The sequence below is a fragment of the Saccostrea cucullata genome, unplaced genomic scaffold (genome assembly GCF_032062105.1).
Source record: "Saccostrea cucullata isolate Sc308-1 unplaced genomic scaffold, CSIRO_AGI_Scuc_v1 ctg300, whole genome shotgun sequence".
Taxonomy (NCBI): Eukaryota; Metazoa; Mollusca; class Bivalvia; order Ostreida; family Ostreidae; genus Saccostrea; species Saccostrea cuccullata.
In genome coordinates this window covers 256,606-275,510 of record NW_026928669.1, presented here as the reverse complement: position 1 = coordinate 275,510, position 18,905 = coordinate 256,606, and the positions used below count along the sequence as shown (strand labels likewise).

Here is an 18,905-nt window from a genome sequence, read left to right as displayed (position 1 = left end):
AAGAAAATATTGTTTGCATCATTCTACAAGTAAACGTTAATCAGTATCGTTCTCCTCTTCAAAAGACATAAAATGAGGAATTCAAGTCCTGTTTCTTGGAGACCTTGTGATGACGTCTCTGTTCTGGTACGTCACGACGTCTCTGTTCTGGTATGTCATAGCGGCGCACTGGTCTGTGCTTAAAATTGACTCTGGCCAGCCACTCAATCTGTTATCGAAAAAAAAAAAATGGTATATGTTACCAAGGAGATGTGAAAAAGAGGTTCGGTTATTGTTCACACAATTGGATAATGTAAGTTGGGTGAGTAAAACAACTGTATGTGACTTTTATGCTGTTCCTAACACTCAGAAAGAGTCTGACACTTACGTGATGCGTAGGTTGTGGTATAGTAGGAAGCTCCCTACGCTCCTCAGAACTGTTGATGGCACTGGTCAGTTCACGCTAAAATATAACAGAAGTAATCTTAATTATAAAACTATCTAAAAAAGAATATGATATACATATGAATATTATGCACAAAAGAATTGTCTTTCATGATTTAGATTCTCACCCAGTCTCGAATATGATCTTTCCATTCATGAACAGCAGAAGCAAAGACTTGCTTGCACTGGAGAGAAATTGTAGAGACAAATTTAGAAGGAGAAGAGAAAGAGAAGAACACAGAGAGAGAGAGAGAGAGAGATGGAAAGAGAAGATCCTTACAGCTGATTTGGCCGCCAGGGCAAGCATCACCTCGTACCACTGACGACTGTCATCTGAAGAGGCCTCTACACGGCGCTAAAATTACAATAAAAATATATTTCTGATTATTCTTAAAAATGTGAAGGACATGGGTGAACATGCCGTGAGAAAAACCTATAGCGCAACAAATATGAAGGTGAAAAATTAAATCTCAATTATATCAAAATTTTCCTCAATATTTCATCTAACATTAAAGTATACTTTATGTAAAATCTCTACAACTTGCACAAATCTCATGAAGATTAAAGTTATTTGCCTGTGAAATACTGTACACACACGAAAGGGGACAAAACGAGTCATTTTTTTTCACACTATAACACTATTTTTCGATATGAGTGAGTCTTCTCTCCATTTTTTTGAGAGTTAATCCTCAAAGTTTGCATACAAACATACATATGTTGGTTTCCAAAATTATGGAGCAATGACCCACTATGCCTTCAAAATATAATTTTATGACATAACTTTCGTATCTTTTCAAGAAATACTTGAAGTCCCTTAAGTCAATGGTCATATCACAAACATGATTTAAATGCCACACTTCATCAGGATATGTGTAGCGTATAAATGGTTAGCGTGCTAGTCTCAATAGAGAATGCAACTCAGGATTTTTATTGCCTGGGTTCGAACCCAATGGATACCACATTATTTTTTTGTTAATAAAAGAATAAATTTTAATAAAAAAAATTTCCTCAAAACATTTTGTTTATCATGATTTCATAAAAAAAAAATGATAAGAACTTTACTCTAAATACTAAATTCACAATCTGAATATGATTTTTATATGTCTGAAGCTAGTGGGTTTTCTGTACGCTGTACGCCCAAGTTCACCCATCTCCTTTAACACAAACAAAGAATTATTAAAACTGTATTAATTTACAAACAATTAACGTTAAAATGAAAAAAAAATCCGTGTAGTCGACCAGTCATATATAGGGCAAGAGATCCCTTTAAACTGATGAAATTAATAAATAGCAAAATAAGCCTTCTTTTTTTCTTTTTTACCCATCTATTTACTTTGTGGTAGATTTGTAATATGTAATTATATATTATAACGACATGGTCTGAATACTAGTATGTAAGAGGCAAAATATGCGTTACTTATAGAAATTATTTGTAATCACTCTATGGTAAAGGGGAGAAAACTCAAAATTACGGTTGGTACTTAGTACATCCCCTTAGTAAGAAGAGTCATGAATATAATATTTTGAAGAAAATATTGATTGACCGAGGAAAGTGTCTTTTCCTACAACCCACCCACCCCTCTCCCCCAAAAAAATGGGGTTTTCAAGTTTGGGCACTTTTTTTTACTGGCTGATATTTTAACCTAAAAACATTCTGATCCTTCCATTTTGTCCAACTTTTCTTATAATTGACAGTGGTCGATACCTTTAATGATATTTTGCCGTGGATGTTAAATGATGCATACTTTTTATAAAGTATTTTTGATAAAACGCAATGTCGAACTCCGTGACTTCTAAGGATATTACTACCCCCCCCCCCTTTCACGATTTAAAAAAAAATATTTTATTGAACGTTGTAAGAAATCGGATGAGTGCATGATTTCTACGTTGTTTTTTTTTTCTCAAGAAATATAAAGATATCTGAGATATGTAAACATTTCTTTTTCATAAAACATTTTTGAAAAAAAAAGTTCGTTTCTCATGTGAACTCGGTCGTATACGTCTGAGATTTATTGCGCTGAATTTCATAAAAACAAACATAAAGACCAAAAAAAAGTTTATTTTCTGATGAATTACCCTCTTAGACACACTCTTGCTCTTTCTTTCAGAAGATCTTTGTCTTTTCATTGTGATATTTGAGATTTTTGTCGCACTGAGAAAAACACGTCTCCTCGCAACTGATCGAAGTGAGTAACTAACGACAGTAACCACAACGCAACGGTTCCTTGCAGTTACCAAGTGACGTCATCACCAATGGCATCATCTAAAGCTAAATATGGTTGGTAAATAGATGCACATTGTTTGTCATAAGGGATGCTTACCTTTCGGTCTCCTTTTTTCTACATAAAGGCTTCATATATCCATTTTGTTGAAAAGAAAACGTCAATGCACGTACGAAATTAAATGTATTGTGACGTCATAGGGTGGGAAACAGAACGCTGCTTCAGAGCGCGAAAACCTTCGACAAAAGAAACATGTTTTTACCGTTACATATGTACTTGGGCCTTTGAATGGAATAGGTTCAACATGTATGTTGTTGTTACCCCCCCCCCCCAAAAAAAATCTTTAAAGTATAATGATAGATAAATAAATAATTAATTAATGAACAAATAAATAAATAAATAATAAATAAATATGACAAATAAACAAACAAAACAAAAATTTGATAAAAGATAAATAAATAAAATACAACCTAATACTCGAGGTTTACTGCTGTACATGTATATTGAAATACATGTACATCCATTTTCTTTACTGATATTAAAATCCGAGAGATAAAACGGAGATAAAAATTTTTTTAAATTTTTTTCTCGCCTGATATCGCCGGATTCTAAGTCTCTTTGTATTAGTGATGACTTTCATTCGATTCCTGTCTTCATTAAATTTTTACGACTTTAATATGGCGTCGAATGACATGTACAGCTAGTAAAAGTATTGTCACTGATGAGAATTTAATTAGGTTAGTTGAATTGTTGTCTCGTGACATTTAAAGATTAAGGGAGCTCTAAACACTGACAATCAGGATAATTTAGGACTTTATAGAAATATATTTTATAACTGAGTTCATTAATGATTTTTTAAAAATATTTTCATACAAGGATGCCACCTTTTTTAATGAAATAAAAATGATAGAAATAAGGGAATATGTAGGAAAGTGAAAAAATGTTTATTTTTTACATAAATAATTTTCTCCAAAATTTCTCGAAGTCCTACATCATTGTTACATAAACCAACATACAAAAACAATTAAATACATAGAATGACCCCAACAGTTCAGAAATATTTTGACATTTTATACAAAAGATTATAAAAAATGTAAGGATAATCACAGATATTTTTTGTACATATGGAATTTCTGAATTTTTCTACAAATTTAAATAAAGGTTTTGCCATTTGGTGTACAAAAAATCATATCTTACATAGTGGAGCCAGGTTTATAAGAGAGATAAAAAATAAAATAACATATAACTTTACAATTATAAAAACAAAGGGAAGTAACTCTTTACAACTGACTTGACAAATAATTGGACACCGAGTTGATTATTTTTTTACACTTTGTAACTCTTGCTTTACCATTTACAATTTCTTGAAACAAGTTTTTTACTCCATCTTCACCATTTCTTGTGTGTGCTAGTTTAATATAATTCATATTCAATCCAGATTTTGCAATTTTATTTGCCATAAATTCTGTAATCACTTTTCCATGGACTAAGACATCAAGAGATTTCAAATTGTCATTCTTTACTGAAGAAAACTTTAGATGCTGTAAAACATAATCGTACATGACACTTTGACTCAACAGAGTGTTGAAAGGAATGTTATGAAAGTTCACTAAATTTTGTAGGTCCATAGCATCAGTTAGAGCACAATGAGAAACCCCTGTTGACTGGATTCCTGCATCTCTCATAAGAGACTCCTGAGAAAAACTGCCAGTTTGTGTCTTTAAATCAGAATTTTTAAAAACATCCAAAGTGTCGATAAAGCCGGCAATACATGTATTCATCACAATATTTTGTGACATAATGTTTTGAATAAATAATGGAAAGTCAAACCGTAATCCATTGTGGCTCACAAGAATGTTAGAATTCGAGTCCGATAGCCACTCTGAAAACTTTTGGAGTGCTGATTTCAAGTCTGTTGTTGCAAGTTTTTGATCCCTGTAGTAAAGTTCATGGTTTTTCATATGGAGACCAGTCACACAAGTTGCATTTGCAGATATTGTACCATTGGGTTTTATGTATTTTTGAAATATATCCTGTCCTCTTGTAGCTCCTATTTCCAATATTTCTGCTGATGAACCTATAAGACAAATCTGAGACAATGTATCTCTAGAAAAAAAATGGATATATATATATCAATGTCTCATGGAAATACATGTGTATATATATCTGTATATAAAACTTTACCTAAACCTGTTGTTTCTAGGTCAAAGTAAACAAATGTGCTATCAGTATTTCTTAGTGGTATTCTCTCTGGTTCAAGTGGCACTTGGAATGGAATTGATGTCCTGCTCCTCATCCATTTTCTCTAGTCCAACCGACGTTTCATATGTTTTTCCTTCACGCACTTCTTTACAACCCTGATCTTGACTTGAGGATTTCCTAATTTTGCATCTCCTTTTCTTGTACTCTGCACTACTCTTGTCTTATCTTCTGTAACTTTCTTTTTCTGTCCATCTTTTCAACCGCCTTTTCTGTATAGGCTCCAGGAGACATATTCAGTTCATCATTGACCTGTAAATATACATGTAAACATAATCATTACTCATTTACATGAAATGAGAATACATGTATATGATTATTTTATATTGCATAATTTTTTCGATTATTCAAATATACTTACTTCTTGTATATAAGACTTTCCAATGTTTTTTAGGGCTGAAACGATACGCCCCCTCCACGATACGATACGTATTGCAATACTTGTGTCACAATTCAATTTTTTCAATACGATACAATTTAAGAACGAAACTATTCATAAGGTTAAAGAAAACGTATTCAGATTTCAAAAAAAGAGTAAAAGGTGGTGATACAATAGAAATATACTACCAGGGGTATGCAATTTAAAAATTCAAGTACTAGCCCACGGGCTAGTGGCAGCAATAAAGTTACTAGCCCCAAGTAAAAAGTCACTAGCCCAAATATAGGGACAAAAATTAAAATAAAACCAATGTTGAAAAAAAATAATCATTGAAAAAGTCAGGGTACTAAGGTCATTCTTTTGAAAATTAAAATTTTATTCTCACTATCAAAATTAAATCATATAAAATTAATGATTATGACAGAAAATTAAAATGAATTTAAAAAAATTATCTGAATATCTTTCCTTTTCTGATTATTTTGCACTAGCTCATTTAGAATGAAAATAAATTCATTTTGTTTTCATATTAAATCCTTAAATACACTAGAAATATATTTCATGTGAATCACACTGATCTTTCAGTTGATTGAGTGATCGTAAATAATTTAATGAGACATCTGCATGTATTTACAATAGATCGTTTTTGGAAGTAAATAAGTCAGATAGTACTGCAAAATGGAGAAAATTATGGAGATTTATTGACAGTAGGAGCATGCTGCCTGGAAAATATTCACTGGTTGGGAATTTGATAGCAAAAGATGAGTAAAATACCGGTTGTACTTTTCATGTATTACATGCGTAGTTATAACTTTTACTAGCCCGAATTTACTAATTTGTTAATTGCACATCTCTGATACTTGTGGTTCTGTTGATTAAGAACACTTTATTCGTATAAATAATAGCAGAGGCAGCCTACTCTGAAACTTTACCGTCCCAATTTTCTCCCTCGTGTGTGTCAAACTGTTAAAATAAGGTCGAATATTTCAAAGAGTTAACCAAACCCGATTATAAAAAACGTATCGAACCGAAAATCGAGAGGGTGAATCGAACATTGAACCGAGCACTTATATCGAACAATATCGATATTTCGGTGAATCGTTTCAGCCCTAATGTTTTTCTGTGCAACAGCTGCAGCGATTCTGAAACTTGTACTTTCTGATCCTGACAGAAAGAGGCTCTTTGGATTTTTTGATGCAACGATGTGATTAAAACTTTCACATGCTTGTGTCGATCCAAGATCAGATAGTTTATCAGCTTGTTGTGCATACGTCTGAATAATGGCTTCCAAGTCCTTTTTCAACTCTGGACATGTTAGATACCTGCTGTATGGAAGATTCCGTGGAAGGTAACTTGCTGGAATCCGTTTATATTTACACCATGAAGGGCATGCCAGATGGTCTCCATACATATGAGGAATAATACACAATAAGGATTTTTTCAACTCTTCAGGTTTTTTCTGGTTCTGGGCAAGAACATAAGAAAAGCATTTCTTTAGGTGTGTCATAGTTTTTCCTCTAAGTTGTTGATACTTTTTGAATCTTTGCAAATCATACAGTTTGTTTGAAAATGTTTTCTTCAGGTGATTTCTGTCACTGAATTTTGTAATACTTTGCTCACACTCTTTCCTTGCACGTGAAATAGTCGTACTGTCATCATCCATTACTAATTCCTGTGGATGGATATGATCTTTTTCTAAGTCTTTCAACATCCCCACAATCATGTCAGGCTCCATAGCTTTGGCTGAGCCATCCCAATTCTTCCTGGAAATTAAAATATAAAAATAAACATGTAAAAAATATAAATATTATACACTGTATTAATTAAACAATAAAATACTTTCTTTGTTTGTTATTACTGGAATGAACGGAAGCAGCTGTTGCAGAAAAAATACATAACCCGCTTACGCGGGTTATGTAAATTTTTTTCTGCAATAGCTGCCACTGTTCATTCCAGTAATAACAAACAAAGAAAGACATTTTATTTTTTATATTTATATCTGTTTAAATAATCAATTAAAGTAGGATTAAAAAGATTAATTATTGTATTAAGGATGCGAACGTCTTTATACGTTTCATTGATGGAACAGCAACTGATTAAGAAATCTGTACCGGCGACATGCCTATTGTAGTTTATGCAGTGATGAACGCAATGGGGTTTCTTAAGAAATAAAGGAGAAAATATTCAGTGGATGTAAATATTTTGCAGTGACCTTCAATCACTATTGATTTTTTTTTACTTTACATATTTATTTTTATATATTATACATTTGATACTTATCAACTTTTTACCTGCAGTCATGGTCAATGGGCTGAATGCCTTTTCTTTTTGCATTTTCACAAAGTCTGCATTTTCTGCATCTATAATCATACCGCACTATTTTCCCAGATTTATCACCTATTAGTGAACTGTGACCTGTGGTTAAAAAAATAAAAAGAGATATATTCATAATCACCTCATAAATAAGTTTTATTTTCAAAAAGAAATATTTTTTTTCAAAGTTTCTTCTTGAATGCATACCTGAATAGCTGTTATATTTCCTTCCACTAGATCTTGTTTGCCATCCAGCATCAGCCGCAACTCTTATTTCAACTTTCCTAAAAATATATAATAAAAAAACTACAGTCATTGGAGAAATGAGAAAGACAAAAGGGTGTTGAGATCATGACGTTTGGTATATTTTTTTCATAAAATGTAATTCTATAAAATTTACCCATCATTCAGTTTTATTTCTTCATCAAGAGCCTCACTGCAACTTTTTTTGGCAACAGATTCAATAGCCTTTCCTGCTTCTCTGTCTCTTTTCTTGACTGTTCCAGCCGCTACACCAGGGATATTCAATGAAGCAAATAACATTTGTAGATTAGAGAAACCTATTCCACTGCTGGTAATACCTACAAGGCACAGAATGAATTGAAAATAAAATATTATTCACTGTTAAATATGCTGCATTATTAAATCATATTGCAAAGTTTTCTGAAATTACCTGCACCAAGCTTAGTATTCACATCCCAAATGTTTTTTTCATGCCGCTTTCCATTGGGGATGTTTGAAATAAAACTGCATATAGTACACTACAAAATTAATGAAATATTTCATATGAATCAAGGCGATTACTTACAAACTTAAGTTCATTTATTATAAGTGTGTATATTGATGATGATGAATTTGACATTTACCTTTATGTACAAAATACTTCCAAGGTCATAATGCCTCTCTTGAAAACAATCACACAGATGTAATACAGTCCCACATTTCTTGCATCCTTTCTGTAGCTGGGCTGCTAGCACACCAAGTTCAACCACTCGACGACCCTTTGTATGATACATGTATTTGTTTGAAAGTAAAATTGATATAAAAAAATATCAATACGTAAAATACCATTGTAAGACAATGAAAACAGAAAAGGGAATTGATGAAAACTAAAGTTCATTTTTGCATTCTACATGTTTTGTGCACATTCTATGTAAAACGTGTAGCTTGCAGAAAGCCTTGAAAAAAGAAAACTATTATTTTTGAAGTTGTTTTATAATATTGTCAAACATTTCACTTGTTTTACAAACCTATAAAATAACAGAGACCCTTTCAAAATAACTGTAATGTACTATTATTTTGCAGGAAAATTTCTTGGTGAAATATGACGTAGAGGCAATTGTTAAATATACATAATTTAATATCTATCAACAAAAACTTTTCCATACGTTATTAACTTGATTAATTTGCCCTGCAAAAGAGTAGTAACACAGTCATTGTCTAAAGGACTCATGCCTCATATAAGGTTTACATTTAGAAATACCTCATGCCAGTCAAGTAGATTCTTTGAAACATCTGGGTGCAAAGTGTCTTCCTCATTAGTTTCGTCGGGCGGATCGTCGTTTCTATCGTCGCCTGTGTAATCTTCATCGGATGTATCTAATTCATCCTCGTCCTCTTCATCATATTCCGACCAACCCTCGTCAATGCTGGTACTCATAATATCTTTACCATGGTCTTGAATAATCATGATCCATCCTTAACAAAATTTCGATAAATATAATAAAAACAAAATATACTATTACTTCTAAGGACATGATGTTTTTTTTTTTCAAGTTTCCGAAAGCCGTTTTAGAATTAGAATGACTATCGTGCAGTTACCTGGAGACCTCTGTTTTTCTTTCAATTGCTTCAGATGTAGGAATTGGAACAGACTTTATTTTGGGGCGAAATCTTCCGCTTTTATACCGTTTTCTCAAACATGTCAAATTAGTGGACATGCTGTCTGTCATCTTCGTCACTCTTTTCCTACCTTTTTATCCTAAAGAGCGGAAAGGGGAGTAATTCATTTTATATTTTTAGAATATTAACGGAATTTTTTTTCCCGAATAAATACGAAGGGCGGATCACTCCAAGTTCCAAAAAATACCGAAGCTACCGGAAGACTCTTTAGGTAGTGCAGTGTTTAGAGCGTCCTTAAGGAATATTTTCCAAAGTTCACCTGTATATCGAACTGTTTATTACATAAAGAATATACTTTAGTTTATTATAGATATCTTTTCATGTTGCTAATCTTTTTCATGTAAAAAGATAAGCCTGATGTAATATAATTTGTTATCTCGCATTTTTAGAATATAACTTTTGATATTTCAGCTTAATTCGGTCTACTTTAATTTTATTTTTTCAAAGAAATTTCTTTGAAAGGAAATTGCTTTCCTCAATGTTCGTATCAATTTCAAAATGAGATAACGTTCCCTTTGCATTGTAAATGGGTTGTTCGGCGAGAGGAGACTAGTACTCTAGGAGTTGTATAAATTACTTATGACCCATTTATATCTTTAATTTCTGTAGTTTTATTTCTCTGTTACATTTCCCTCCATTTTGTGTGTGTGTTTTGTCATATTCTATTCCAAAACACCTGTCCGTAGGATGAGGACTGACTACTGTATATAGATAACATTTGCATATGCGTACATATGTAATGCATGGAACGAGCGAACTGTTATCACCCATTGAAGAAAACGTGCTGTTTATTTATTTTCTTTTATTTTATTATTTGAATTAGACTGTTAACTATTTAAAAACAAATTTAATGGTATTATTGTTAACTGTAATCGATTTATGTCATTGATGAATTTCATTCTGAAACCATCGATTTCTTAGAGAAGTATTTGCATTTCTTTTCTTTCTTTAAATGCCCGAATTGTTCTTGTTCGAGACAAGAAATTCTCGACGAATTCCGGCAATACTAACGCCCTTTTTTCTAGAGAATAGGATGAAAATCCTCCCATATTTAGGAATTTTTGTTTTTGCTGTGGGTCGTGGAGTGGGTACACGATCTAAACCCAGAGGTCATCTTCAATATTTTGGATCTCATCAGTCTGCAGAGGGAGAGATTGAAACACTGAGCAAATTTCCAACTCCAGAGGACTTTTACGATATGTATGTGCTACCCAGAATTCCTGTCAAGTTCCGTCAAGTCCTCGATGCACACAACATGCCAGCCTTTAGTCTATGGACGGACGATTACTTGCAGTAGGTTGATTGAATTTCTGAAGAAACCTTTGGGTAACTGGGGCTTCTGAACCGATTCTTCAGTGTCATAACTTTTTTTATTTAACGCCGTTATAACCAAATTCGGTACCTATAGGCATATCTTAGCGATAAATTCGCGCACTTTGCATAAAAAAATTTGAATAAATAAATAAATCATGTGAAGATATTTTTTAAAAATGATTATTCAAAATTTAAAACTGCAAATAAAGGGTCAAGGAGTTTGTCAGAAATTTAGTAAAAGAGTTTGATTTTTATATGTAATTCGACACAATAAAGTTCGTATGAATTTGAACTTTGCTATAGGCATATCTTAGCGATAAATTCGCACAGTTTGCATAAAAAATTGAATAAATAAGTCATGTGATGATATTTATAAAAATAATCATTCAAAATTCAAAACTGCAAATAAAGGGTCAAAGAGTTTGTCAGAAATTTAGTAAAAGAGTTTGACTTTTATATATAATTCGACACAATAAAGTTCGTATGAATTTAAACTTTGCTCTAGGTGGCATATATTCAGAAAAACTTGTTATTAAATTGACATATAATATTAATATTGCAGCACTACTTTTGGACGGGAAATTATGTATGCTGAGTATGGAAAAAAGGAAGATATGGACAATTCGTACCGTTATTACAGACTAGCCGATTTCATGTATGATTACACCTTTAAGGACATCTACATGTATCAAGATGTCCCAAAGAGCATGCAGGGTAGGCTACTTATAATCTGTAGCTTTTTGAATTCCAAAAAAATATGTTCCCACAGACGGCTAGATACCAAGTCGAGATACTGCAAGAGTTTGTTTAAATAAATTGCATAAATTGGTAGAAAATACCAGGAAAAAACTATAAGTGTAGGCAGTATTTTAGTAACTACATGTAGTATAGTATTTTTAACAATTTTCAAATTTGATCGTTAATTTATTGGATTCATTTAAATTTTTTGTTTGTAGCAAATGTAAGTTTGCCGTTTTGTTTGTTATGCTCCTTTGAGCGCATGATCCAGCGTGTGATCGTCTGGATGAGCAGTGGAGGTATTCAGACAATTCTACGGAAGGACATCTTTGAAAGTGTCTACTGTCTACTAGACGGAACAAAAGATGTCTACCTCATAGACAGCGTAAGACTGGTTAATAAAAATCAAATATAATTTTTTAATTGATCGAAAATTGAAAAATGACGAAAAGAGCTCGTCTTCTTTCATTCTATGCATAGATTTCCGCATTTCATAATTTACACAAAAAGCAAATGAAAAATAAATTGTACACAAATAAAAGGAAAAAAAACGAACCAACAAACAGTTCCACATATTATTGAGACAGACCTAAAAATATTTTTATAATTAATTGAAATTTCCCAAAAAATTCTAAAATTATAAATCAGGGACAAGGAGATTTAGTGGAGAAGCGACATTGGAACGAGGCTGGTGCATATAGCGAAGTGGATGTAGAACACGTAGACATGTTCCGGTTCCCAGAATTCCAAAGTATTCAATGGTGGAAGTCCAGTTTAAATTCTGGAGACTGTATCTACATACCCAAGGAGTAAAGTTTCATTTTTATACGTTTTAAAAAGTTATGAAATATCAATAATATCATGGTTTAATTACTAAATTCAAGTACAGTTGAAGATAAGTTTTATTCTTCTGTGAACTAAATATTACAACTTATTATCGAGAAAAAATGAATGAAATAAAAATGAAAGCTTGAAAAGCTAAAAGTTCTAAGCATTTTAATTTGTATTTCAATTAATTTAAATTATTAATTAAATTTGATTTTACGTATCGATTCCATTTGTTTTTATCTTTCAGTTGGTATCACCACAGTCGCAGTGGAGACCAGAGAACTCTAGTCATCAGTTACCAATTCCTGCGTCCGCTCTACTTTAATGTTTCAGGATGTCCACGAGTCCAAAGTATAGAGAAAATCCGGAACATGACAACTGTTACTCTTCTTTCAGATCTAGAAAAGAAAAGGTACAAGTCCTACGACCTGCGATGTAACAGAAGCATTGCGATTCATTGTGTTTCTCCCTCCAATTTAATATAAACATGTGAGCTTTTAGATCATGATTTTTGGATGAAAATGACGTATCCATTTATTGGTAAAAAAAACAAGTCCTTTGTTGTTTGATTGATTTAAGCAGAAAAACATAAAAAATGGATTAATATTGAAATATGAGGTTTGCATGCAAGTATAAAGTATCTGCATGTACATGTGTAATTTAAAGAACAGCAACATAACTTTTTGAGACTCGGAAATATTGCCTTGCTTTCTTCAGTAACTTTAGGAATGTAAGCAATTACAAATACTATACAATTATTGCTGTTTTTGAGGTCAATACAATGATTTAGCCATCGTAGGAGTAGAATATTCACCGAGCCCGAAGGGCGAGGTGAATATCTTACTTCGAAGATGGCTAAATCATTGTATTGACCGAAAAAATAGCAATAATTGTTTTATTATATGATTCACTGATAAAATGGTACAACTCATTACTTGTTTGCATTTGATTAAGTCCTAGCCAAATACAAGAGAGAATCAGAATTAAATTGTAAATAAACCTAATTCCTTACCAGTTGTATCAATTTAAAATGTTTTTTATCAATTTTAGTTGCCATGAAAAACAAGAGGCCCATGGGCCACATCGCTCACCTGAGCACTGTGGCTAGGAAAAAAGTAGAAATTGGTTTATTATTGAAAAGTTTAAATCCAAAAGTAAACCTTTGACCAGTTATGGTTTTGCTATTCTTGAGAAAATGATTTTTAAAAGAATTTTCCTATATATTTCCATGTAAAACTTTGGTCGGCCATTGTAGCCCCGCCCTACCCCCGGGGGTCATGATTTGAACAAACTTGAATCTACACTACCTGAGGATGCTTCCGTAAAATATGATCAATTAAGGCTTTGTTATTCTTGAGAAGATGATTTTTTAAGAATTTTCCTATATATTTCTATGTAAAACTTTGGTCGGCCATTGCAGCCCCGCCCTACCCCCGGGGGTCATGATTTGAACAAACTTGAATCTACACTACCTGAGGATGCTTCCGTAAAATATGATCAATTAAGGCTTTGTTATTCTTGAGAAGATGATTTTTTAAGAATTTTCCTATATATTTCTATGTAAAACTTTGGCCGGCCATTGTAGCCCCGCCCTACCCCTGGGGATCATGATTTGAACAAACTTGAATCTATACTACCTGAGGATGCTTCCATATATAAATATGATCAATTATGGCTTTGTTATTCTTGAGAAGATGATTTTTAAAGAATTTTCCTATATATTTCTATGTAAAACTTTGGTCGGCCATTGTGGCCCCGCCCTACAACAGGGGTCATGATTTGAACAAACTTGAATCTATACTACCTGAGGATGCTTCCATATAAATATGATCAATTATGGCTTTGTTATTCTTGAGAAGATGATTTTTAAAGAATTTTCCTATATATTTCTATGTAAAACTTTGGTTGGCCATTGTGGCCCCGTCCTACCCCCGGGGGTCATCATTTGAACAAACTTGAATCTACACTACCTGAGGATGCTTCCATATAAATATGATCAATTATGGCTGTGTTATTCTTGAGAAGAAGATTTTTATAGAATTTTCCTATATATTTCTATGTAAAGATTTGGTCGGCCATTGTGGCCCCGCCCTACCCCCGGGGGTCATGATTTGAACAAACTTGAATCTACACTACCTGAGGATGTTTACCCATAAGTTTCATCTTTCCTGGGTCAGTGGTTCTTGAGAAGAAGATTTTTAAAACATACCACCAAATTTTAATTAATTCCCAATTATCTCCCCTTAAATGAGGGCGTGGCCCTTCATTTAACAAACTTGAATCCCCTTCACCCAAGGATGCTTTGTGGCAAGTTTGGTTGAAATTGGCCCAGCGGTTCTTGAGAAGAAGTTGAAAATGTGAAAAGTTTACGCCGACGATGACAACAACGACGACAACGACAGACAACGGACAAATTTTGATCAGAAAAGCTCACTTGAGCCTTCGGCTCAGGTGAGCTAAAAATATATAATGTCAGTCTTTTTTATAGGATAGATTTTGAAAAGAATGAGTATTATCAGGGAAAACTGACTGCCAAAAAGTAAAATTTGTTGTTCAGTGTCGGAGGGGGGTCCCTGCATCCTTACCACCCTTACCCAAAAATATATATTTGCTTATGTTTTGTTCACATGTAAAAAGAAGTCATAGTCATTTAATTAGCTTTCCAAAACAATTTATATCAATTTGGAATTTCCCGATCTATTTTTAGATCAATGTAGGGGAAATAAATCCTTGTATTCACCTGGAACGTCACGTGCAGGCCAATACAATGTAGTATTTTTCTAACATAGTTGGATCTCAGCCAATCAGAGAGATGGAAATTATTCAATCATATAATAAATGTAATTCTTTACCTGTCATCAGGATAGATATGTTGAGTAACTTTGAGGGTTTGGCCGAGGTACAGCTGTCAGACCTGGAACAGCTGATTCGTCTCCGTAAGGATCAGGACGGCGATTATATAAGGGTGGGTAAAGTAGCATATCAACTCAAGTACACCATTCTTCTGAATTATATAATTATAATAAAGATAACGAACAGCATTCAAGCTCAAAAGTCCTTTAAAAAACAATATAAATCAGGAGCAGAGCAACCACGGACCGCTAAAACATCAGAGTTGGGATTAGGTGCCATTGAGGAGTGAACATTCCGTGCCAACCGGTCAAACCTGCCATGTGCTCCTTGTCAAGATCGGGAAATAATCAATCTGATTAAAATCAGATCCTTTGATCCGCTCACATAGATCGCTAAACAACCTTGTAAAGCAATCTATGTGATCGGATCAAAGGATCTGATTTTAATCAGATTGGGGAAACAATTCAAATAATGGAAACATCCGCCGACAAGTTGCACGCAAATTATTCTAAAATGTATTCCAATGAATTTGAATGAAATATAACTGTAAGAATGGGATCGGATTTATACAAACAAAAAGTCACACTAATATATTTTTAAAGAATTGGAAACTTAGCATTCTATTTCTAGAATTTCATACATTTCTTCTGAATCTTGCCACTATTGAACAAACTACCTTGGCTCAGTCAGAGTAATGGTACATTCTTTGGTAGAGCAATGTACAGAGTATATACATGTAACTAAATTCAGTGAAGTTTATTATAGAACTACAAATCTTGTCACAAGCAATCATGCGAGGAATGGGCATCTGTTGAACTCAAAATCTGTGACCAATACCTAAAATAAATTTGACTCTAGCGTTCAAACCACCTTGCTTCAATGTCAAGGCACATCTGATGATCTCTTTCCTAATACCATTCTTAGGTCCTTTGTCAAATACGCTTGTATACTAAGAGCGATAACTCTAACTGAGATCGATCACTGTTCGTAATGTTCATCCTTTTCAATCTAAAAAAAATCAAATATTAAAATGAAAAACTTCAATAATCGATGTCAATCCACTTTAATTCAACTAATTCAACTTTCATATATTTACACAGTTTTTCAGACTGGTGGACAAAAATAAAGATCGAAGACTGACTTGGGATGAACTTTACAATTTTGAAATGAAAATCGCCATGACTGTTGCCAAGTCGCTGTTTCGTGTTGAAAAACGCGTGAAAGAGAAACCAAGCTACAAGGTTCAACTCAACTTCGCAAGTCCGCAGGCGCAGAGACTGTACGAGGAAGTCCATAGCCACGCCCACGACGAACTCTGACGAGGATCGGGATATTTTTCATATGTATTTGATGTCTATTTGTATTGATACATTACATTAAATATGATTTTGTATTAAGATATTCAATTAATTTATATGTACATGCATAATATACGTGTTATAAAATGAAATGATTAAAGAAAAAAAACTATCTCTGACCCGTTTCTCAGAGTTGCCTCAAATACAGTCAATTTTGAATACATGTAGCATAATAAATCGAACTCTGCAGAAGGCAATGACTTTATGTACAGTGTGCTTTATGAATAAGGAAATAAGACATTTATTTGCATTTCAATTTTATTAACTTATTAAATCATCTACAGACGTCAAAATATATCAGGATTCTTTCACGGCATTATCTTTCCGTCGATCCAGCATTTCTTTCAGTTTGTATATTTGGTAAAATGCAGCAACAAAACATCCTACAAGTAAAGTACATTAGCTTTAATGACCAAGTGCATCATCTAACAACTTCTTTAAAAACATGTACATTGTTCTTGAGTCATCTTGACGCTTTTGTTCTTAGTCGCACTTTACCACTATACTAGACTTGCTCAAGTCTCTATGATTTAGTGCTCTCTTTTATACTTTTTGATAATGTCAAACATAGAATCTATGTTTGATAACATTTAACTATGGTAGAGAGCAAAGGACAGAAATAAAAAAAATGAACAAAGAATTGAAAAAAATAAAAACATAGAGAGTTGAGCAAGACTACCACTCTACATGTAAATCCCTTCTATAAAAGTGATCAAAAGTGAGCTCATTTGAGTTTTATGGCCCCGGAGCCTGGTCAACTGATCTCGGAGTCCAACACTCAAATATAAAGTGATATGAATAACATATTGATTTTTTATCTTTAACAATACTGTGTACTTACCACACCCAAAAAAGGAATGCGCTGTAAATATAGCCAGTACAGTGTTTTTATTTTTCAGGTACTTTCTCATGCTCTGTTTGTATTTATCAGTAGTAGGAATAGTAAGGATGGCTGTTCCATACATAGTCAATGTAGCTATGACAATAGCTTTACACGCATAACAGTCATCCTCCGGCTTGGCCTCTTTGGCTTTAGAATGTTCCTCATTCTTTGAGTCTGCCTCTTGCTGTATTGGCAATGAATTTTGCTTGATTGGTTTTTCTATTTTAGTTCCTGTTTTCTTTTCATAATAATTTACAAAAGGTTCTATTAATAAATCATACAACTTGCCCATATTTAACCTGAAAGAAAACAGAATCAAATTAAAATACATTTGTATGTTCTACTATTTTTTCAATAGTAATTACTTGTTTAAAGCCATATATGGCGTAACTGATCAAAAAATTATATTTTTGAAAAATACAAAATTAAGTAAAGAAATATAGGTAATACATTTAAATTAAAGCATTTCATACAATTCTGAACACGGAGAACACCGCGTTTCATCTAATAATACAATTTCATCTTCTCTGTAATGTGTTATTTAAATCTTTTGTATTTTCTTCCGAGTCGGAGAAAATTCCGAGAATCCAAATTAAATTGCGATATCTTTACAACGCAATTGACTTAGAATTTGTAATTTACGGAAAAGTTCTATCTTTATATAAAGTAATGATACAAATAATAAGTTCTTAAAATTTTAGTCTATTAATTTTCATTGTTCATACGCCATATATGGCTTTAATAAAAAACGACAATTTATTGACATCAATTTTTAAAAATTTTGTTTGTATTTCATATTCTTATTCTCCAGAATGCATTATGCCATTGCAATACTTTACACAGAAAAGAAATCGTTTTAATTGTCTTCTTTTGTCTCAGTGTGTGTGGTTGGTGGGGGTGGGGGGTGTTAAGCACTTTCTTTTTTAAATTATACTCACAAGTACTTGTCCTTGCTGGAGATATGCAACATGCATGCCTTGGAACCGAGAAGCGGGGGGGGGGGGGAATAATTTTGCTGATATATAGAATACTATATCAAAAATTCTGAAGACCTTTTTTAAAATTATTTTATTATTTATTTGCTTTTCAAGGAATATATGGTGGTTGAAAGTGCCCCAACTGAAAAAAAATATGACTGTGCCCCAAACTGGAATTGCTCTCTACCGGTACAGGCCTGACATGTATTGTACAGTTTATGAAATAAAATAAAATGAGGAAATTCGAATTAAATAGTTCTGTCACACCGTTTAACAGATTTTTGTAAGGTCATCGACAAGAAATAAAATCAAACAATTCAATGGGGGAATATAAGCTGTACTGTTACAACCTTGATATAGAAAAAAAATTGCATATGCACATTAACGTTACCTTTTGCATTTCTTGCATCACACGTTGTATCAAAGACATCGGGTTCGGGATGCGTAACTATAAGGAAA

At 33.0% G+C, this 18,905-nt stretch overlaps 4 protein-coding genes across 4 annotated transcripts; 1 reads left to right on the top strand and 3 right to left on the bottom strand.

Moving 5' to 3' along the window:
• Positions 1 to 43: 43 nt before the first annotated feature.
• On the bottom strand, positions 44 to 2,645 carry LOC134278338 (uncharacterized). The gene is made up of 4 exons (XM_062760647.1): positions 2,500 to 2,645; positions 704 to 778; positions 368 to 442; positions 44 to 208 (listed from the first exon to the last, which is right to left on the bottom strand). Exons 1-4 carry the CDS (start codon positions 2,548 to 2,550, stop codon positions 59 to 61), a joined length of 351 nt encoding a protein of 116 aa, XP_062616631.1. The 5' UTR covers positions 2,551 to 2,645; the 3' UTR covers positions 44 to 58.
• Positions 2,646 to 6,274: 3,629 nt separating this feature from the next.
• On the bottom strand, positions 6,275 to 7,015 carry LOC134278331 (uncharacterized). The gene has a single exon (XM_062760639.1). It carries the CDS (start codon positions 7,013 to 7,015, stop codon positions 6,275 to 6,277), a length of 741 nt encoding a protein of 246 aa, XP_062616623.1.
• Positions 7,016 to 10,528: 3,513 nt separating this feature from the next.
• Positions 10,529 to 16,587, top strand: LOC134278337 (lysine-specific demethylase 8-like). The gene is made up of 7 exons (XM_062760646.1): positions 10,529 to 10,788; positions 11,372 to 11,523; positions 11,766 to 11,932; positions 12,196 to 12,356; positions 12,623 to 12,787; positions 15,238 to 15,340; positions 16,329 to 16,587. The coding sequence occupies exons 1-7, from the start codon at positions 10,529 to 10,531 to the stop codon at positions 16,545 to 16,547; spliced, it is 1,227 nt and encodes a 408-aa protein (XP_062616630.1). The 3' UTR covers positions 16,548 to 16,587.
• Positions 16,588 to 16,838: 251 nt separating this feature from the next.
• LOC134278336 (uncharacterized) lies at positions 16,839 to 18,901 on the bottom strand. The gene is made up of 3 exons (XM_062760645.1): positions 18,838 to 18,901; positions 17,428 to 17,768; positions 16,839 to 16,969 (listed from the first exon to the last, which is right to left on the bottom strand). Exons 2-3 carry the CDS (start codon positions 17,759 to 17,761, stop codon positions 16,884 to 16,886), a joined length of 420 nt encoding a protein of 139 aa, XP_062616629.1. The 5' UTR covers positions 17,762 to 17,768; positions 18,838 to 18,901; the 3' UTR covers positions 16,839 to 16,883.
• Between the last annotated feature and the right edge of the window lie 4 nt (positions 18,902 to 18,905).

Coding starts and splice junctions, on each gene's coding strand:
- LOC134278338 (XM_062760647.1), bottom strand. CDS start 2,550: ATGAAAAGACAAAGATCTTCTGAAAGAAAGAGCAAGAGTGTGTCTAAG. Junction 779..2,499: donor GCAAGAGTGTGTCTAAGAGG/GTAATTCATCAG, acceptor TTGTAATTTTAG/CGCCGTGTAGAGGCCTCTTC. Junction 443..703: donor CCCTGGCGGCCAAATCAGCT/GTAAGGATCTTC, acceptor GTTATATTTTAG/CGTGAACTGACCAGTGCCAT.
- LOC134278331 (XM_062760639.1), bottom strand. CDS start 7,015: ATGGAGCCTGACATGATTGTGGGGATGTTGAAAGACTTAGAAAAAGAT.
- LOC134278337 (XM_062760646.1), top strand. CDS start 10,529: ATGAAAATCCTCCCATATTTAGGAATTTTTGTTTTTGCTGTGGGTCGT. Junction 11,933..12,195: donor ATGTCTACCTCATAGACAGC/GTAAGACTGGTT, acceptor ATTATAAATCAG/GGACAAGGAGATTTAGTGGA. Junction 12,357..12,622: donor TGTATCTACATACCCAAGGA/GTAAAGTTTCAT, acceptor TTTATCTTTCAG/TTGGTATCACCACAGTCGCA.
- LOC134278336 (XM_062760645.1), bottom strand. CDS start 17,761: ATGGGCAAGTTGTATGATTTATTAATAGAACCTTTTGTAAATTATTAT. Junction 16,970..17,427: donor GCATTCCTTTTTTGGGTGTG/GTAAGTACACAG, acceptor CTTTACTTGTAG/GATGTTTTGTTGCTGCATTT.